This window comes from Camponotus floridanus, unplaced genomic scaffold (genome assembly GCF_003227725.1).
Source record: "Camponotus floridanus strain SB8 unplaced genomic scaffold, Cflo_v7.5 scaffold27, whole genome shotgun sequence".
In the NCBI taxonomy this organism is placed as follows: domain Eukaryota; kingdom Metazoa; phylum Arthropoda; class Insecta; order Hymenoptera; family Formicidae; genus Camponotus; species Camponotus floridanus.
In genome coordinates, this window is record NW_020229403.1 from 849,959 (window position 1) to 872,596 (window position 22,638).

The 22,638-nt window shown below is 32.0% G+C and overlaps 3 protein-coding genes across 17 annotated transcripts in view; 2 read left to right on the top strand and 1 right to left on the bottom strand.

Annotated features, from left to right (window-relative positions):
• The first annotated feature begins 2,294 nt into the window (after nt 1–2,294).
• On the top strand, nt 2,295–9,136 carry LOC105248291 (excitatory amino acid transporter). 2 transcript variants are annotated; one of them, XM_025409545.1, is made up of 10 exons: nt 2,295–2,690; nt 2,927–3,180; nt 3,244–3,340; nt 3,594–3,792; nt 4,046–4,259; nt 4,331–4,612; nt 4,850–5,083; nt 5,535–5,729; nt 8,377–8,511; nt 8,581–9,136. In XM_025409545.1, the coding sequence occupies exons 2-10, from the start codon at nt 3,104–3,106 to the stop codon at nt 8,786–8,788; spliced, it is 1,641 nt and encodes a 546-aa protein (XP_025265330.1). In that variant the 5' UTR covers nt 2,295–2,690; nt 2,927–3,103; the 3' UTR covers nt 8,789–9,136. The 2 variants fall into 2 exon arrangements, with proteins under 2 accessions (XP_025265330.1, XP_025265329.1); XM_025409544.1 differs by having other exon boundaries at nt 2,295–2,595; nt 8,581–8,788.
• An 806-nt stretch (nt 9,137–9,942) lies between these two features.
• On the bottom strand, nt 9,943–11,100 carry LOC105252217 (ER membrane protein complex subunit 6). The gene is made up of 5 exons (XM_011259515.3): nt 10,984–11,100; nt 10,525–10,685; nt 10,372–10,464; nt 10,258–10,277; nt 9,943–10,158 (listed from the first exon to the last, which is right to left on the bottom strand). The coding sequence occupies exons 1-5, from the start codon at nt 11,021–11,023 to the stop codon at nt 10,128–10,130; spliced, it is 345 nt and encodes a 114-aa protein (XP_011257817.1). The 5' UTR covers nt 11,024–11,100; the 3' UTR covers nt 9,943–10,127.
• A 938-nt stretch (nt 11,101–12,038) lies between these two features.
• Nucleotides 12,039–22,638, top strand: part of LOC105252243 (ryanodine receptor) — a 41,437-nt gene continuing 30,837 nt past the window's right edge. For 13 of the 14 annotated variants that reach the window (XM_025409575.1, XM_025409576.1, XM_025409580.1 and 10 more), the window contains exons 1-4: nt 12,040–12,249; nt 14,610–15,003; nt 21,573–21,677; nt 21,766–21,864. In XM_025409575.1, coding sequence (XP_025265360.1) covers nt 14,950–15,003; nt 21,573–21,677; nt 21,766–21,864 — 258 coding nt within the window. In that variant the 5' untranslated portion in view covers nt 12,040–12,249; nt 14,610–14,949. Of the gene's footprint in view, nt 12,250–14,609; nt 15,004–21,572; nt 21,678–21,765; nt 21,865–22,638 lie in introns of all 14 variants that reach the window. The other variant, XM_025409581.1, reaches the window with a different exon arrangement.

Here is a 22,638-nt window from a genome sequence, read left to right on the forward strand (position 1 = left end):
GGTTAGGGCACGCGATTAGGGCACGTGACTAAAATATATATACATTAATAATTTAATTTGTAATTTATTTTGCGATGTGTTTTTTATGTAATTGCAAATTAATTGTAATTTACGTTGCATATATTATAATTATGTAATATATATTTTATATGTGTATTATGTTTTCTGTTTGGAAACTCTCTATTAAAAGAAAATAAAAATAAAATAAAAAAGAAATAAAAAAATGTTGTCCTCCACGATGTTTCTCTACCTTAACAAAGGCATTTGCTAGGCATTTGCTAGGGGAGGTTTGAGTATTCTCGTGAACCTGAGACCTATGCCGGCGATAATGTCGATATTCATATAGATTATTTTTATATTTAAAATCATTTTAAGTATATTCTTAGATCGCGTCTTAAGATTTCGTTCAGTTATTAAAATAGTTGTACATAACATTTGTAATAACATTTTCCAACTTACTTAAGACTCTTAAATATAAGAGTGAATTATAAATATCGGCCGTAATTACCGCCAGAGCCACCCATATCGGACCGGTCGAAGGAGAAAAGTCAGACTGAGAGAGAGATACTAAAATTATGTATTACATATGTATATATGCATATATATATATATATATATATATATATATATACAATTATATTAATATTTTTTAATAAATTGGAAGTAAAAGAGGTAGTAATTGAGAGACTAAGGGAAAAAAGATTACAGTGATTTGAATAGCTTCTAAAAATGTCTGAGAATAAATAGCTATAAAAGGTATTCTGATGAATTCTACAGACTGTAAATTTGATATTATCTCGACATTTGTCGAAGTCAATAATTCAATATTTGTCGAGATCTTTTAATAATAATGAAGGCAATATTAAAGGTTAAAAATGAAGATTGAAATTTGACCAATTAAAATAAAGAAATTTTAATTCCTTTGTTTTGATTAATCAAATTTCAATTTTTAATCTTTGATCTTCCATGTAATTTAATAAAAATGACCTTAATAGATTATATGTTATAGCTTATTATATTATATGATTATATGATTTATAGGCTGTGTATATATGACTTTAAATCATATGCAATAATAATTTCAATTAATTTATATTTTACTTTAAGAGACAGATTACAAAGATAGCAAAAGAAGAGCTGCTTTCTCTCTTTGACAAAAAGTAGCAAAATATAGTATATATAGTATATATAGAATATAAAATACAATTTATATATATAAATGAATTATGCGAGTGACAATAATTGTAACATGATTTTACTATAAACATATTATTAATTAATCTTGAAGCTCGCACTAATTCGGAAATTACAAGATGTTAACTGCGTTATCATGGGGATATTTGATTTGTCCTCGTATTATACTATCACCGTGAATGTTAGTCTATATATAGTCACTCATAGCCGTCATTGCTAGAGGAATTAGGTTACTTCCCAACGGATATACAAAAGGGTCTTATAAATGATCGTATCCTACGTACATCTAAAATAATCATATACAAGTATTAAGTAACTGTCTCTTTTCATCACAAACTATCACTTAAAAAATTAACAGTTTCGATAATTAATTTGAAAATATTGTTATGAAAATTCAGCTAAATATGAATATTATTTAATAATTTTCATATTTAACCGAAATATTGGAAATATTTTAGAAGAAAAAATAATTTTGATAAAAGAGCTCATCGATGTGATTATTATTATTACATCGGGAATACAAAGAGAAAAATTATAAATTTCTAATGTGTATAAGTAATATCTTATTATTTATTATATATTACGCCATAAGTATTTATTTTATCTGTCAATGTTTGCATATCTCGATACGAATTTATATAATATTTCGCGATTTTACGTCTCATTTTTCGGATCTGTGTGATGTAAGCTCTTATAAATTATGAGATAACATTCAACATTCTTCACACTCGTTATTGTTTAAGATTTCACTCTCGTTTTGCTTTTTTTTCTCTTTGGTTTATAATATATGCCAATATCAAAAGCAATGATTCTTCTAAATCAAATAAATCGATAATTTCTGCAAAACGCATCATAGAGTAGCGGCATTTTTCTCCCTTCCGACTTTATTATTTGGTGCCGTGCGACCCACCGCGATGAGTGCCTTCTTCCTGTGATCTACCGGTCTCTTTCTCTCCAATCGCGCATCTCTGTCTATCTCTGCCCCCTTTTCCCCCTTTCGATATGCGCCTTTTGCTTCCCTCACCCTCCCCGGCCTTCCTCGACGCGCAAAGCTAATCAGCTTCCTGGATGGGGCACATTATCTGCCTGATTGCAGGCAGATCCGCGGCGATACCTAAAGCCTACCGGCATATTTATCCGATCTCGACAACTGATCGCATGCGCGAAAAGCCTTGCGGATGTCATTCGCGCCCGCAATCGACGCAACGGTACAATGATCCTGAATGTAACAGATCGGGTGTGACCTCCTTTGGGGTCTTACCCCGTCATCGTTTCCTCAGGACCAGTGTTGGCTCTCGCACGCTCGTGATAGTTCCCGGTGGTCCGCGCGAAAGCATTGTGTGTCGCGATGCGCTATCAAACGATTTGCACGTGCTTCGATAATCATTCGCGAAGAGAAGTGTTGGTTTACAGAGTTTAATTCTGGAAAACGTGAATAAAAGGAAGTAAAATAGAAGATAAGAACAGAGGATTTTCTATAATCATTCTTACGTGGAGTAAATTTTTTTAATTAAAATTCATCGTTTTCTTTCGTTGCTATAAACTTAAAGAATGCTTAGAAACTGTTTATTTATTTAAATGCTTAAAAAAAAAGAAGTAAATAACTGCATTAAAAAGAATGATAAATGATAACTTTATTTTTTAATAATTTTTGATATAATATAATTTTATATATATATATACATATATAAAGAAAAATATACACGTATTTCTTTCGTACTTAATAATACAGAAAAATTGACATCGTTAATATCTGAATAAATCAAGATGATTCACGCTATGGAAAGATGTAACACAGTCGTGAAAGCTGCGGGATGAAGATTCGCAAAATCTATCCCGATATCCGTCGCGTTACGGAAGGAGACACCTCACAAAATCTTGAAGTTCCGGTGCCTTTGAAACTCAAAAAATGTCTTTAGGACATCGTATTTCTGGCGCTGTTGCGGTTCTTCGCGGAACCTCGGAGGTCAAGGAGGGTGGCCACATGTAAAAGATTTCTCATATTTTTATCGAAAATTCGAGTTGCTTCTCACTTGAGATATCTTCTAGGTCGTGCACAGAAGAAGATATCGAAAAGATGACATCGGAAGAAGAAGTCGAGGCGAAAGCACAGCGTAAAGTAACGGCACTTGATAGATTACGGGTGGTAAGCCTTCTAGAAGTATATAAATTGAATAAAATTAAAGGATAACATTTTTTTGCATATTATGCATAGCTTATGCATAATATTCTAAAAATGTTATCCTTCAATTTTATTCAATTTAATTCGATCATTTTTGCGATAAAAATAAAAGAAAAACAAAGTGAAATTAATTTTCTAAAATTTGTAAAATATAAGAAAAGAGAAACTAATATCGAGGGTGAGAAAAACTTATTAAATTTTACTGTGGAAAATATAGGTGATAAAATGGATGAAAAGTAACTTGCTTTTGGCATTGACCATCGCTGGAGTTTTGGTGGGTCTAGGTATTGGGTTTCTAGGGCGATTAGCCGATTTCGCACCACAATCTATAACTCTCATCAGTTTTCCAGGAGAGATCCTTATGCGGATGCTCAAGATGTTTATCTTGCCACTCATCATTTCGTCGCTAATCTCGGGTAATTATGAATCTACAATCGATACCACTTCATATCGAGGAAATAATCAATAAAGATACAAGAAATTTAATTATGTGAATATCTAATTATGTAAATATTATAAATGAAGAATCTAATTTGAAGCAAAATTTTTCACTGATGTAGCAGAAATCAAATTTAATGTTATACATTTAAAATTTTACTTTTTAGTTCGTTTTTCTATTTTTCATAGTTTCCATTGAAAATTGATATTTAAGGGATATATTAATTTCAGGAATGGCACAATTAGACGTTCAAAGATCAGGAAAGATAGGGGTCAGAGCGTTAACATACTATTCAATAACAACTATTCTCGCCGCCATAGTGGGCATCGCAATGGTGCTGATGATCCATCCGGGTGATCCGCAGATCAAAACTGCGGTCGCTGCAGTGGTGAAAGCCGAGGAGACGAAAGTCTCTACTATAGACGCGATTCTCGATATAATTCGGTATGGGAAAGCAATCTGTCAATTTCACGATCGTAATTCACTTTTCAAAATTCGCAATCTCTCGTTCTCAGAAACATGGTGCCGGAGAACCTAGTACAAGCATGCTTTCAGCAGGTTCAGACTTCCTATGTGAAAAAAAAGGTGGTCGTAATCGGCAATTTGAATCAGAGTGAGTACATAGTAGAACCGACCTTGATTTATAAGGACGGCACGAACGTGATGGGCATGATTGTGTTCTGCATTATCTTTGGCGTGCTCGCGGGTCAGATAGGACCTCACGGCAAGTTAATGGTGGACTTCTTCGTGGTTCTAAACGAGATTATCATGAAACTCGTCACGATCATCGTGGTCTGGTATGAAATAATACTGAAATAACTTATATTTGCATCATAAATAAAAACATAGAAACATAAATGTATTATCTATTTATAAATAAAAAATTTTATTTTCGTATCTTAAACTTTTCTTAAGAAACTGGCGGAAGAGAGAAAAAAATATATAAATTAATGATAAAAATATAAAAATTAATTTTGTTACATTTTTATTATTTGCTATTTTTCGTTGAACAACATAATCGACAATCGTTACAGGTATTCTCCGTTCGGAATTATGTGTTTGATAGCTGGAAAAATTATGTCTATTACAAATCTGGCGGCAACTGCTCAAATGTTAGGTCTATACATGATAACAGTAATATTGGGTTTAATGATTCATGCAATCATCACAATACCGACGATCTATTGGTTTATAACTCGAAAGAATCCAGCAGTGTTCTTTAGAGGCATGATGCAAGCCTGGGTGACTGCGTTGGGTACAGCTTCAAGGTAATAAACGATTTACTTTATTTGCATATTGTATATATATAAATACTTTCAAAAAATGTTTATATAATTAAATTTAATTCTTCACTGTTATCTTAAGATTGATTTCAGTCAAAGATGACTTCAAAATTAATTCAAATATCACGACAAATATCATGAGATGCATTCATATATCTATATGTTATGTAGACTGTTTAATTTTGATATAAATTAATTTAGATAAATTAATTTAATGAAAATGTAGCATAATTGAATAATGGAAATACAAATTTACAACTTTATAAATATCATAAATATTTCGAACGGCCCGTATTAATTTTGAGGCAATCTTAGATTTTTCTAGGAAAATAAATTAAATTTTCTTGTATCTATTTTATGGCTGAATAATTTCGAGTTATCTTTTAAGGTAATAAAATAAGATGTTGCTTCGAATGTTATGAATTTATGATTATAGTGCAGCAACTTTGCCTATAACTTTTCGTTGTCTCGAAGAAAATAACAAGATCGATCCACGAGTGACGCGTTTCGTCGTGGCAGTTGGTGCTACCGTGAATATGGATGGCACGGCTCTCTATGAAGCCGTGGCTGCAATCTTCATCGCACAATTGAATGGAATCTCATTAGGATTCATGGAAGTCATTACAGTCAGGTATGCATAATTCATAACGTTAAGTTTTTTATTATATCATTAGTTGGTGATATTTTATATATTATTAATAATGGTATTATATATTATTAATATTTTTAATAATAATTTATATGTGTGTGCGTATATATATATATATATATATATATATATATATATATATGTATATCCAACGAAAAGATGAATCGGAATGCAATCATTCGATTAATTAATTAAATATTTATATATATCGAATAAAAAAGCGAGTCGGAACGCAATCAGTCGAATAGTGAATTAAATATTTATATATACCAAACGAAAAGTTGAGTCGGAAATTGCATTCGTTCGATTAATTCGTTAAATATTTATATATATATTTAATTCACTGATTTTCCGATTCATCTTTTCGTTTGGTATATATAAATATTTAATTCACTATTCGACTGATTGCATTCCGACTCGCTTTTTTATTCGATATATATAAATATTTAACTAATTAATCGAACGATTACATTCTGGTTCGCTTTTTCGTTCGGTATATATAAAACGAATTAATCGAACGATTGCATTCGGCTCGCCATTTTACTCGCCGCGTTACAGTGAATATCGCGCGAGAGAGGCAGGCATCATGCGCGGCGTCGTGCACGATTTCGACCGTCCGTGACGAAAAACGGCCAATTTATATCTCGACTTCCGGACGTGATAGCGATTTCGTTCTTTTTGTATAAAATTCTACACCATTTCGCGGCACTACTGTTTAAATCTCGTCCCGATCGCCCGAGGAGTGGCTGACTTACAGTGAATATTCGAAATCTACTTCTTGGACTCACACTTAAGTGTAATACTACGAGTGCGGCGAAGCGGTGGGCGGGTCGCTCTCCGAGACATGATGGTGGTTTGCGATATATCGCAATACCGCGCCGAAAAATGATCCGTCCTTTTAGTGAGAAAATGATGCGCTATCATTTCCACACCACCTTGCGGTAGATAGCATGGTGCGCTTTTTTTATAGTGGTTTCCCCCATAGGCCTATTCCACTCTCAATTTGAAAATTATTCAAAATGCCATTAGTATACGCTGAATATATCGTAAATGTAAAAAATTAATAGTGACAGTACCTTTACAAAAATTGATCCGTGATTGAAAATCCTTCGATAAAATGTATTGCACACGTCGATAATGATACGATGATAAAATGCTTCAAGAATCCTTTCTTCATCTCGTACACGAAGGCGCACTGCTGGACCGGTTATCCCGATATTATGCACGACACCCAGTTTCACATAATTATTGCACAACACGTAAAATTGTACGGCCACTTGGTTTTCGTGCACGTCCGGAAAATAATTCCATGTAAATTGCGGTCGCACGATAAGTATTTTCTCCCGCTAGTCCGTATGCCACAATCATATCCGTATATTCCTGCAGAGTATACTTCATTTTCACTGTTAATTTACTACGCAAACACAAGATTTTTATTAAAACGTCTTAGCTCTCGCACGCTGTTACCAGACTGCGTATGCCAGCAGCACGCAACTACAGCTGACAGCTGAGCGGACAAGTGAATGGAAGCGTAGTGTGAGTTCGACGCCTGCGCACTATGATTACACTCACAGTCCGCTCAGCTGTTCGCTCAGCTGTAGTTGCGTGCTGTTGGCGTACGCAATCTGGTAACAGCGTCGAGTGATAAGACGTTTTAATAAAAATCTTGTGATTGATTTTCGTTCGATATATATAAATATTTAATTAATTAATCGAACGATTACATTCTGGTTCGCTTTTTCGTTCGATATATATAAAACGAATTAATCGAACGATTGCATTCGGCTCGCCATTTTACTTGCCACGTTACAGTGAATATCGTGCGGCGTCGTGCACAATTTCGACCGTTCGCGCGCAGACGAAAAATGGCCAATTTATATCTCGACTTCCGGACGCGATAGCGATTTCGTTCTTTTTGCATAAAATTCTACACCATTTCGCGGCACTACCGTTTAAATCTCGTTCCGATCGCCCGAGGAGCGGCTGACTTACAGTGAATATCCGAAATCTGCTTCTTGGACTCACACTTCGTGAACTACTCGTGACAAATTTTGATCTTTGTCGGGAATCATCGACTTTCTGAGCTTAGAAAACTTTCAATGACGACTGAAAACACCGCTCGTGATTCGTTATCACTGCTAATATCATCATACATTATCTAAATATCCAAAATAAGCTAGATATTCGTTAAACTATGAAGATTACAATATGCGTAAAATCTAGTATATACTAGATTCAGTATAGTAGCCTTCGTTTTCATATGAATAATATGAGAGAAGATAAAAATTATATGTATAATTTAGAATGTCATTATTTTATTTTCAAACGCATATCAAACCACTATTAAACAAATGGTATTAATACATTTCGTTGATCGACGAATGTGAAATTTAGAAAATCATGTTTATCTTTGTAGTTTAACGAATATCTAGCTTACTCTGGATATTTAAGTATATGTATATATATATATATATATATATATATATATATATACATATATAAATTACTTGGAAATTATTATTAATAAAAGACTCTTAATATATCTGATTAGTAAATTAATAGAAAGAATTTGATTTCTTGAATTTCTCTTGAATTCGATTGTTTAAATATTTATCTTGATTTTTTATAGCCTTACAGCTACCTTGGCAAGTATCGGAGCTGCAAGCATTCCCAGTGCTGCATTGGTCACCATGCTATTGGTGCTAACCACCTTGGGTCTCCCTACGAATGATGTTTCTCTATTGTTCGCAATCGACTGGATGCTGTAAGTTACACACACATTTTTATCGTTTCTCTGTAAATTAAAAAAAAAAAGCAAGCGCTTCGTTTTAAGTGATCGGATCAGAACTTCAATCAACGTTCTGGGCGACGGTTATGGAGCCGGAATAGTTTATCATTTAAGCAAAGCAGAATTAGATAAGATGGACGAGGAACGAAGATTAGAAGGCTTGGAAATCGGAAAACCTCTTGAAATTGCTACTGAAGGCTGCCAACGAGAAGAGACAATAACACATGAACAAACATCCGAGACAAAAATTTGAATCTTTGGATTTTCTCAGCGAATTCATGATGCTATTTTGTCGTATGTAATACGATTGATTTTCACTGCCGAAATCAAGTTTTTCTCGTAAATTAAATGTTAAATTTAACATATTTCAGAATATAATTGTATTATTTAAAATATGTATAATTATTAAGAATATTATAGGTATGAATCTCTTATCTGATGATTTATATTAATATATGACTTTGTTTTTATAGTGAACGCTAACAATTAACAGTAGAGAGCGAATGAATTAAAAGTGCTAAACGTTGAAATAGAAAATGTGAGCATGATAAGTACAAAACTAAGAAAAAATGTATCTTATTTTTTTTCTAGTGTGTGAGAACTCTTCTACTTTGAAATATTAAAGAATATTAATATCAGAATAATAATGTACAGTAAAATATAATAGAAATATAAGATATAATAAATTAGTAACAATCAGATAATAGCAAGCAAATAATCCTCAAAGCGCTTAAAATATTCATCAATCAGTAATATTTAAAGAAGAAATATTAGATATAATGTAGATAATGTAAGGTTTTTTTAGAGACAATGATTGATGTTGCTTCGAAAAGCGAGAAATTATGTGAATTTTTTTGGTGCACTAGACATACACACACGTCTTCCTACATATGAAAATGAAAGGATTTTAAATGAATGACTTATGTAATTATATAACTATATGATATTAAGTATCCACATAATCGCGTCATAATCGCTGCAGAGTACTCGTAGTTTTCTTTTTCAAAAGATGTAGTTTTCTTTTCAAAAGACATATATAAATAATTTCACATAAAAATTTGCTTAATTTATTTTAAAATACAATGTATTCTGCAAAAAAAGTTTACATATTTTTTATCTTCTAATATCTTAATTCTATCTCTTCGAAGAGTTTTAAAGATAATAGTGATTATTTATACAAATACGTTTATAAATGTCGCATATATAATTATGTAAGGTTATCGGTAATTTTAATTAATTAAGATAGTGATTAATAATTTATTATGCAAATATATTATACATTCAATAAATAACGGCTGCTTATATTTCTATTGCACTGACTTATTGATATTTCTTTTTTTTATATTTAAATATTTGATAATAAATGTCGTGATTGTTTTATCATATAATTAAAAGTATATTGTATGTACATATCAATATACAATATATGAACATTTTATCCCTTATTTACTCTACTTATTTATTTAAAACACTTGAGTGAAAAAAATACAACAATTCTTATGACTGGCTTATATTTAATTATGCAACTTTATGATACTTATGTATTTATATAATTGCGTTATCATAAGCGCTATGAATTATCACTATCGTTCTCAATAAACGTGAACCATTCCATATAAAAATCTGATTCATCATTAAGAAATTTATAGTATATTAATTTTAGGCATATATGTGCAGAAATATATATATAAATATTATTTGCATTATTGTAGGAAAGGATACGTCCAGAATAATACGTATGTCTGTAGAAAGTTTTGCAGTCACAGAACAATTGCTATTAAGGAAAATAAATGTCTGAAAATAAAATTTATTTTTATGAATTGCTTCAAAGGATACACAAAGCCCTCCAAAGAAACCGCTTGTTAATAAATGCCGCCTGCTAATAAAATACTTTTTCCATTGACCACCAGCTTTCATCAGTAACATTGCCTATAAAGATGCTTGTAATATTATATACAATTATTGTTAATAGTATTAAGATAATCTTACCCATAGTCCGAAAACTGCAAAGATATAAAATCCAAATCCATATAACCCAGTTAATCCTAGCAAGCCAGCTGTACCACCTGATAAAGCTGCCATTGATATTTTACAATATTCTACAACTGCAGCATTGTTTACAACTGCTGCCTCACTATACGCAATAAGCTCTGCAATTGCATTTAAAATCTTAAAATCTTTCCTATAATTAATATTTTATTATGTATTTTGCTTAGACATGAATTTGTTTTTACAATATGAAATTTAACTCATTAGTCTATGATTTATGTACTGCTCATCAACTGAATAATTAATTTCACAATCTTTTTATTAATTTTTATTCACTGCAATGGTTTTAAATAGCAAGTAAATAACAAACATAACCTTTCTCAGAAAGTCTTTATGATATTTCCTAACTTACTATCATTTGCTATTTGAATTTAATTTTATGATAATTTTCTTACTTACCTCCACTTTTTTCTTGCTTTGTTTTTATTTTTCCCAACATTATCTTGTGACTAATAAAAACGTTAACCTAACAGAGTGAAAGGAAATGAATAAGCACACGACGATATGCGCGTCAGCTGTGATCAGATGTTCTATCAAGACACGTCAGCTTCTGCGCAAAGAATTAATATGTGGCGCCAAGTTCAAATTAAATACTGTTAAAAACTTGTATAAAATGTCCATCAATCGTTTGTTAATTATAGCTGCCAATTATACCACTGTCATTGTGATGACAATATATGGATATGTAAATCAATAACTATTAATATTATGGCGTCATTAAAAAGAGATAATAATAAATATAGATGATCTTCATTTCTTGAAGAATTTAATCTATTTCATGTTGAAAATCTTGGCAAGAATTGGTGGCAACAAAGACGGGTCATAAGATTATAATAGTCATTTGCTGTAATTTGAGAATGTTATGAATTCGTTATTGTTACACGATTTATTGATATTTTATCGCAAATAAATTATTTGACACAATATGTACAATTAATTTATTAAAAATTTATTGATAATATGAGCAAATTTATAAATAAATTGTGTTAAATCAGAGTCGAATTAAATTTGGAAGCTGGTATTGTGCGAATTTATTAAAATTATTAATATAAAATCGTAATATAATAATCGTTTATATTAACAGATTTTTGCAGATTTGCAATTATTAAAAATCTTATATCGTCAGCATCTAAATTAATCTTCGAAAGTTTCTTGGGATGTAAATACACAGCAATAAGTCGCTCAAGAAATAATAGATAAATACATAATATTAATTTTAAATAATATATAAATTTTACGTCACAAAAGAGATTGTTTGGTAGATGTTTTACAATTCACTATCTATTTCCTATGGCTGTACTGACAATCGACTTAGATGATTTCGATGTCGCCTTGTTGCGATTTTTTTCAAGTACGACGCAAAGCGCGCGGAGAGGCGCGGATCGCTCGGCTCGAGGCTGAAAATAACCGCCGGAGAACCGCTCGTTCTTGTTCCGTCCCGCTCCGCTCGGCTCGACATAGCTCCTCGAGCTTCGACAGAAATTTCGTCGCGGGTGCCCGATCTCCTGTAGTCAGGAAAACGAGAAGCTCGGCGCCCCAAAGAAGTCCTTGACCGAACGCGAACGATCTATACACGCACGATCTATCGTACGCGGGGGGGGAGAATCCTTCCGCGAGATCGTGAGACGAGCACGCGAATTAAGAGAAGTGAAGTGTTACTTCGAGGTGAGTTTTCTCAGGATGAATGTCATGATTAATCTCTTTTTTCTTTTTCGATCTGGATTACGTCTTCAAAAAATGATATCCGTGTATCCTCCGTAATATGTGAGTGTGTATGTGTGCGTACCTGTGTCGTGTGTGCTGCGTATATGTGCGTGAGTGATGCTTTGAATAGCGCGTGAGGGAAGAATGTAGTTTTTTTTTCGCGTAATATGTAATCTTCCTTCTTTACCTAATTAATTAATTTTGTAAAGCAATTCCCTGGGGATATCGTCATGAATATATATATACATACATTGCTATTCAGTAAACTTGTAATATTGACAAATACCATGCATGTAGTACAGTAATATAATTTTAATACACGCTACATTATCATTAATTTTAGAAATAAGCATAATTAAATGAATATTTAATTGTTCAATTAATTGTTGAACAAGCTTAATACATTTCATATTTTGAATTAAGTGTCTTTGCAATTCTCAATCCAGTAGACAACCGTGTATGTTTCTTATTCTAAAATTAGAAACTCAATTTTGTCGATTCTTATGCAATGTCGCTTTCTGGAATAGCTTTGCCAAAAAAAACTATCATAAAAAATATTTAAGTAACATTTTTTTATATTCCAATTGTCATTAGAATTTAAAATCGGCTTATAAAATTAAATTATTTTGATAAATTATGCTTATTGCTACATGTTTATTATTCCATAAAAATTTTAAAATTAAAATTGTTTTATTTATTTAGATTATTTATTTAATCTTGATGCACATTTATAACATTATAACTAAATAATATTCGTAAAAGTAACAGTATTCGTTGTCTATAAAGTAAAATGTTTCATTATGGCATGAATAGTTTAAATTAAAAATTATAATTTTGTTATTTTATTTCAAAAGAATGTTGTTGTCTCATGATTGAATAATATTTGTAGAAATAACAGTAAATCATATCGACCATGATATAATACGTTCAATATTGCAACAAAGGATAAAGTTACAAGAAATATTTATAGAATATATATCGAGAGATTTTATCGACTTTCTATGAGACTTTTATTTAATTCATCAAGAAACAATTTTATCGAACATGATGCAAATAATATATTCCTACACATGAATATTTATTAGAAAATCCTTTTGCGAAATATTCATTTTCGCAAAAGAATTTTCAAATAAATTTTCATTTTTCGAAGATCTTAACTTTCGATTAACGCATTAAGCGCAATAATTGAAAGTTTATTATCGATAAGTGGGAGATATTTCGGTAAGTCATCGCGGATGCATCTATTTCTGTCGCGTTACTGGAAATAGAATCTCGGAGAAGGTAAAATCAACCGGGCACATTATCAATAAATTACAATTGTCGTTATCAAATTGTAATTTTATTGTATATTTATTTAAAAGATTTCGACAGATTTCATGCACTCTCAGTAAATAAGATATGCTGATATGAGTGAAACATCTTGTAATTTCTTTTTACATTTTCTTTGCGTTTCTTGTTGCATTATGTTATTTGGATTGCACTATCATTGGAATGTGGCATATTAAATAAATATTCATTCATATATGTGGCATATTAAATAAATATTCATTCATATTAAAGTATAGATTTAAAGCCATGATGGCTGTATTAGCTCAGCTTTGTGTTAAGTATGATTTAACTTTGTGTCATAATACTTCATATTTTATACACTGCTTACGCTCAATGTAATAATATCGATAATTCTGGATCGATAGTGGTATTTTTTCAACCAATGTATGCAGATTGAAGCAAGAATATTCAGTTGGTGCATTTGTGCTTCTCTTGCTTGTCTATTAATGGATTGAATTAGTTACGAATTGTGTTTACGCTTATCGTAACGGATATGTTGCGATATACTTATTAAAATAAATTCTTGAGTTTATAAATTAATTTAAAATTTTAATTGATAGGTTTATAAATTAATAGAGATAATTTAAAGACACACTAATATAAAATGAAATAACGTATTTTCTTCTCTTTCTTCAGATTTTCATTAATTAAAAATAAAGTATATATCATAATGATAAAATATATATCACATAAAAATCTAAGAATATGAATTCCTCCTTAAAAAAGATATTCAAAAAATTATTTCGACCTTCATGCTCGATAAATTTGATTTATTATCACACGATTCGTTGACAATGCCTTCATCCTTGAAATCCATCAGCTTTTCTGCCTGTCGCGTTGTTATTCAAATTCATTCTCCTAAAGAAATAAAATTATATTCCAACAATATTTCACGGTAAGACAGACACAACGTGAAAATCGTATAATACGGTCGCATAAAAGGGGGGGATTTTGCGTTAACGGAATCTCGAGCATGCGGAATTTGATTAAAGGTGTCGAGCGCGTGCGCGAGGAACGTCGGTGAGCGGTCTGGGTGTCCTCCGACCAGCAGTGGGTGATTGTCGGTGTTCCACGACAGTTGAGTGCGACATCATCATTGCCGTGGTCATCATCGTCTTCGTCGGCGAGACGAAGTCAAAAATTCCGGTGTAGTGACAGGAACATGCCGACCATGCGAGACCGTGCATGACCAACCGCTCCAACATTGATAAGGGTGCCTTGGACACCGAGTGAACACGCGAGTTACGCACACTCGCGTACGCGTACGCACATACGAGCGCGTAGAGGTGAGACAGACAGAGAAGACCCGTCGCGTGGAAGCGCGCCGAAGGGATGGCCGATAGCGAGGGTGGCTCCGAGCAGGACGACGTATCATTCCTTCGTACGGTAAGTTCCACTTTGTTATGGGCGAGCTTATGATTGCGACAAAAAGCCAATTTTCAAAATTTAAAGGAGATGCTCAGAGAGAAATTCTCCTATAAAACAGTGATCATGTGAGCTGTCTTGTTTGAGATAAAGTTCGAAAGATTGTACTGAAAAATATTGAGAAAAATCTCGTAGTCAATAACCGTAAAGTAATTATCATTAAAGATGAAGAAACACTTCGATTTTAAGTAAAAAGAAATCATTGGCGATGCGTTTTTCATTGATAATTTCGTTGGCATTTGCTTGTAAATAGTCTTCTTTAGAGTAGCTTATTAAATGAAACTGTTTAAATCGTTAATATATAATTGATTAACGTGTCGATGATTTTTTACTTTAATACAAATGACAATTTTAATATCAACGAAGATTAAAAAAAATATTTTCATTGATATTAATAATTCCGAAAGGAACTTTACATAGATGATACAAGGTTGTATAACAGTTATCAATAAGTTTGAAAGGAGCTGAGGGTAAATGTATCCACAAGCGTGTCCGCGAAAAGCGCATAGAAATAGGGAGGTGGTTCGCCTTCAATGATATAGTAGTGTTTGTGTGAAAATGAATGAATACCGATGAAGTTGAAACTTTGCTTACACAAGAAGCGAGTTAACTATAAACTGCACGAACTGTTGTATTACACATACATTGCTTGTATATATGTATATCTATGATTTTATTGAAAAACATCACCCAAAAAATTGAGAAAAATTCTGTATGCAATTTTCCCGAAAAACGCTTAAGTAAATTAATGTATTATCATGTTTTGAAATCGAATTAAATTATAATGCATAATCAATTTTTAATAAGTCTAAAAATTGAATAAATTTAAAAAATATTTTTTGACAATTTAAATCGATGACAGACGATCAACTTTAAATATCATTAAAAAAGTTGGCTTTATTTTATATATAAATGCAATTCCTTTTTTATATAGAGAGTTAGGGCAGGAAAAAACTGTGAGATTTTAACAAAATGTGGAAGCACTTGAAGTAACTTGCAGTCACAACCTTGACCTCATTCGACCTACAAGGCTGACTGTAGTAGTAAAGATACAGTCTTTTATCATTTCGTCTGACGTTTGTGTATTTAATCAGTTATATTCTGTTATATTATATACTTAATTGTTGATATTAATCACAATAATATAGTTTACTATAAAATTGCGATATCATTTTCAATTTACACGCAAATCAGGAATATCAATCACAAATATAAAAATTCTCTTTTTTATAGATAGATTATTAATTTTGATATATTTTATTTTTAATATTTTTTTCAAAATTGCACACTTACTATTTATATATTTATTAAAATAATGTATATAAAATCAGAATTAAAAATTTGTTACAAATTATACGGTTTCAAAAATATTGAACTTATCACATAAAACTGTTCATAAATTAAATTGAATCGCGTGTTTTCTATTTTATGACCTTCGTGTTCGTTACAATCATTTTTCGTCATCATTTTTCATTTCCCCCGATATACTCAGTGTTTTAAAATTTTAAACTTATATATTATAAATATACATATATAATAATATGTTGCAAATTGTGTTTTTTTTTCTGTGTGTGCTAAGAAATCTCGAAATAAAATAAAAAATCTAAATTCCGAATGTATTCCAACGATTTTGATAGCGAAAACTTACGATATATCTTTTCATTTTATCAAATGTAGTTTATCTTTTCACATTCGTCTCCTTTGTCTTTCGCTATTGATAGATTCTTTTTGAATTCATTTAACGGCAATCAGAAGTTATGTCTCTTTAACAAACGCTTCTATCTAAACGCGTCTTCTTCTTCGCGGCAGTCTCCTGCGACGTCTTCTTCGTTCTCTCTCTGCCAAAAGTATATACTTTTGTCTCTGCTCTTCGGGCAAGTCGCACCATTCTTTGCCAGCCTGCCGAGCGACTTCCGTCACGTGTTTTTCAGGCGTCTTATAATACATCTCGAGATAGAAGATAATAAAGGGATTCTGCGACACAATTTTTCGTCTTCTCCTTCTGGATCTGGTTCTGGTTCTGATTCTTCTGCGTGCGTACTGGCAACGACATAGCGCTCCTCTTTCTTCCCTTCGTCTGCGACGATCCGTACGCGCTGTCTCGTCATCCTGTTGTTCCATGGGCTCGCCCATTTCTTTATCTGGTTCTTCAATAGTGCGTCTGCGAAGGGCCGGTTTATCTCATTGTGTGTTCTATTATAATTTTTATTATAAATTATGAACGAATACTATGAATTAATATTTAATTTTCTCACAAAATGCACTTTTAATCTATGTGCATTTAGGACGTATTTAATGCAATCTATGCCGTTGCCGGGAATCAAAGCGAATGGAACATTTTCGATCCTTCTTTGAAGTTCGCGATTGGGCTAATCAGCGTTCAATTCAATTTACGACTAGAAATTTTGCCATTAAATGGGATGATACGAAACGCGCATGAGAGAGAACATTGAACGGCAAAGCTGATTATTTCCCATGATAACGATTTCGATCATCGCGGTTGTAGCTGTCTTTGGAATTAAACCGGCTTTCGTGTTCTTGTTAAATCAATGTGGCAAAATCGCGTGCGAAATACATCTTTGGTAGATTCGCGTCGCGACAACATGCCATGTATGAAATCGGCCAGGCTCGATGCCAAGAGGGTCGTTCGCATTTTTACGTGAGAAATCATATTTGCGCCGTTCGACAGGCTTTCCTGTGAATGAATTATGTAAGCAAAGTTCGACGAGGATCGCGAGCGAGGAATACCGCTCACCTGCTTTTGTTGGACGTGCTCCCATAAATATCAGGTTCGTCCATCTCTTCTGCCGTTTACAATTTTTACTTGATAATTTTACTTGGTGTCGAAAAGAAAGGGAAATGTCAACCGCGGTGAAAACATGTGAAGTTTTACGAGCTTAATTCTCTTCGCACACTCGAGGATAGTCGATGGTAATTCTATCGATTATCGATGTTGTGATATTATTTGGAGTAGAATTGAATATTAAATATATTATTGTGAAATAAAATCGCGTTGTGTTTAAAACTTCATGATTACGTTTCAATGTTGTTACGGAAATTATTTCTCAGTAAAATGGAAATTAAGAAATTATTGTTCTCAATTTTACTCACTAATTTACATGTTTTATCAATTTATATATACCTGAATAATGAACATTTACAATTCCAACTTCCAGATTATGTAAAAGATAAATTGTTCCAATTTATTTACAAAAAAATGAAGAAATTCTTATAACGATATCTCTCGAAATTTTTTCTCATAAATTTAATATCATGCTTAATTAATTATTTTTCACTTGATTTATTTTCCGAAGAGACTCACGATCAAGTAATTCAGTGTACAATTTCGTTGATGAAAGTTTACGACACGTGCACGTGTTGCATATAGAAATTCAACAAAGCTTTAGACAATGTTTTCTTATTTAAAGCTAATCGCTTTTAGTTAATTTTAGAATTTGATGCAGTGGCTGTTCTGTCTGATCAATACGCCTCACGTAGCTGTTTCATTAGTGATACCGCATCGAAAAGTGATGAATTTATAATTAATATACTACGATGTGCAACATGCGTTAGATGCGCCGAGTATTGAACAACAAACGATATAGTATACACATGATTATCATGCTGCAACATCCCACCTTTCTAACCCTCTTCCAGCTCAATGATGCTATGAAGCGTCACGAAGCTTATTTTTTTAGCGATATATTTATTAAATATCATTTTATACGCATAGTTGATATTTCCATTAAATTAAAAAAATAAAAAAATATCAATTTTATTAAATTATGTGAGAGTAAAAAATATCACTTTTAAATCGAGTTTATAAGAATATTTTCATCAAATTTTTATAACTAAAAATTTTTATAATTAAAAAGATTTTGATGCTATTAAATATTTTGAAAATATTCAACTTGAATATAATAAATCCTTTTCATTGTTTTATATAATTTTTGTGTTTTGTATATCTAATGAAAGATCTAAAACTTGTAAGGTACACGTGTAAAGATAAAAATGATTTATTTGCTACACAGTATTTGATAGAATTATATGAATTATCTTGTGAAATGAAGGCGTACCCTTGACCTATACTTATACATATTGTAACTTCGATTGTAACCAGATGCCGGAAGTAATCAATATATTTGGTTCATTATCAATGAATTCGCCAAACGTTCAATTATGTTGCCGTAATTTCTTAACAATTCGTTTATCAAATTTAACCGAAAAATCATTAATACTTAAAAAATCACACAGTAAAATTACTCTTTTGATAGAACGGAATTATTGCATATAAAAAAAAATTAAAATAATATTTTCAAGAGAGAAAATATACATAATTATGAGAATGGAATAGAACAAATGCTGATATTTTTAATAACTATGCGATTAAGAATTTATTTTCTATTTTTTATTTCTCTCGTGAATCATAATCACAAGCCGAACATTTGATAAATGATAATTTTCAATATAATGTGTTAATCAAAACCAACAATTTATGAAGTCACCCGCGTCAAACGGGTAGATTGATCGAATGTACTTTATTAATATCTCGATAAAGAAGAGATTAAGTCTCCTTGCCAAATTTCCAGCGGAAACTTTTGGCGTCTCGCGTGTCTAAAACGCAAATATACGAGCACATGTATGGCAAATCGCGTGCCATTCCGGCATGGATTCAACGCGGATTTAACTCGACGGGAAGTTATGTTAATGTGTCCTTTAAGTAAAACACATTACTTATGCATCTTTTTCCGTTGCATATTAATTTTTTTCGAACTTAAACAGCGCGATGAATATCACAAAAATATGCGTGCGCGTTCATGATTGCGCAGCCTATCGCACAATGTTAACTGTATATTCAACGGTCGACAATATCTGAGTAATATTTTCACTCGAAGGGATATAGATAGAAAGAGAAAAAGAAAGAAAGAGGAAGAGACTATAGGTGTGGTTCTCGTGGCACAGGTGGGATACGATTAATATGGTCGTGCAAAACAATTTCGTTTACACAGACAGTTTCATCATGATATAACCAGGACTACCCCATCGATTTCAATTCAACTCTATAATCGAATGATTGCCTTAGCTACATCCCTGATTGCCAATAAACTGTGCTTATTATTGTCGTGATTGAACAATATTTCAAGCGCGAATAATGCTATAGATATATGTATTATCTATTTTTAACTCTTTTAAAAAATTTGAAATCTCTATGAGGAACATAGAATATTTTTTTACATATTTACAATATAGTTATATAACTTTATTGTATTATTTAGGAAAATATTCAAAAAATAAGGCACTTAGATGATCATTACTATGGCGTTAATTTTCTCTGTGTATACTATTAAGATTGAACTTGTTGAGGAATGTTGGCTACGATACGATTTTATCGAGCAATTTATCGCACTTAATTTATATATAGATACATACCAATTGAGAGAAATCGTTTAGTCTAGATGATATGGAAATAGAGGAATAAACAATCTTCCCATACGACTTCTGACCTAGTTTCTATAGTTGCTCATAAAATTTTCACAGGTGCATATAGTTGACAGTCTTGTTCCTTCTCTTTTCCTTTGACATTTCTGCTTAGAGTTGAAGGGTATACATAAACATGTGGTGTAATTTTTTTCTCGCTCGTAGGTGAATTAAAAATATAAAACTATAGCGTGACAAAAGATCAATCTTTTTAAACTTGTTTAAAAGATTAACATTTTTTAAACAATTGTTACAGGAAAATTGAGTTTATAAAAACTTAAGTGTGTGTAAATCGAGAGAAAAATTTGTACGCATCAAGGGTTAAAATCGAGCGACGCAAATCGAATGACTCACTCGACGAGTTCTCGACTTTTCCTCGTGGCTCGACGTTGCGAGCGTTAAATAACATCGTTGTGAGAGAAATGCATGTTTTCCGCTCAGCGATGCGACGTGTCTAAAGATTACGAAGTGCCCTCGAAGCCGGTATACTTGTGTGCCTGATTTTCTTGCATTCTTGAGGTCGTCCAAATTGGTTTTGGCACAGTTTTGGCCGGTAGTCTGTACCATATTTCGTACGATTTCATAAAAGTTATTAATATCATAACGAAAAGCTTTTTCTCAAAACAATCGATAGATTAACAATTGCTTTCCTCAACCGACACTTTCACCAGTGCTCGTTTCGATATTCATGAAAATTAAATGCAAATAGCTACTTTCGACGAATGTACCATCTGTTGCAGATTGCAAAATCTTTTAATACTATTGCGTACTATTGCAGCATAGCAAACATCAGTACGATATAATATACTACGAAGCTTTTTCGAGAGAAATCCACGCCGAATTCTCTCGTCAATCTATATGCGTGATCAATGTAAATTCCAAGAAAATAGGAGACTTAATTAATATATTACGCGTTTATAATTATATTAAAATATTAATTTAGAATTAATTAATGTTCTCAGTTTAAAGATTGATATTTTCGACTTCTTAAAATAGAACAGATGACTATTACAAATTGAGAAACATGTAATGACGCCATTTAAAATTTACAGGAAGATATGGTATGTCTGTCCTGTACCGCAACAGGAGAAAGAGTCTGTTTGGCAGCCGAGGGTTTTGGTAATCGACACTGTTTCCTCGAGAATATCGCGGACAAGGTAATTGCAATTTTTTACAATTTTCCTTATCTCGCTCTTATTATGTCACTTTTATTATCTTTATTATAAATTTTTTTCTCACCTCTAGAATATACCGCCGGATCTGTCGCAATGCGTATTCGTGATAGAGCAGGCTCTCTCGGTGAGAGCCTTACAGGAGTTAGTAACAGCTGCCGGTTCCGAGACGGTAATGTATACATGTTCTTTGTCTAATATCTCGTATATTCATATGATTTTAAAGAGAGAACTTTGGCGGTAAAATTTCAGGAAATAGTTCATAACTTCTACTTGATGCGTGCCGTAAAAAAATATTCTCTCATTTTAAAAAGGAGGATTTTACAAGTAAAAATGATGAAGCTCTGTGTGCGTGTAATCCGTAAATTCAACTCTGTAATTTATTAATTATGCGAATGGTGTATCATTATCTACCTCATGATTATAAACTTTTTACATTCTAAAAGTTCATCGTTAAATATTAATTTATTTTATTACGCCTGCATAAGAATGGGCCATAAAACGCGTCCTTTGTCATTGTGTAAAATGTAAAAAACATAATCCTACAAAGACTTAAGAGATGTTTAAAAAAATGTCTAAAGAATATTTAAAATATCCTATAGACATATTTTTAGTGTCTTTTAGGTCTTCAAACTTGTTCAATTTCTCCGCCGAATAATTTGGAAGAATTCCTGATACATCGGAATAGCTTCTTTTTGATGCATTTAGCACGCACCTTCTTTGCCACCGCACCCCTTGTGTCCGTATGATTGTGGCATGTGTCCATGCAGCCGTGTAAAATAATTTCGAATTTACATTTTCATTCTTTTGATTTTTTCTCCATCTGTGATTTTATCATTCGAAATATACTAGCATTGTGGAAAACAAATCATCTGGAAATTTAATCGAGACCTACTATCATTGACCATGAAACATCATACATATACATTGTTCTATTTTATTTATT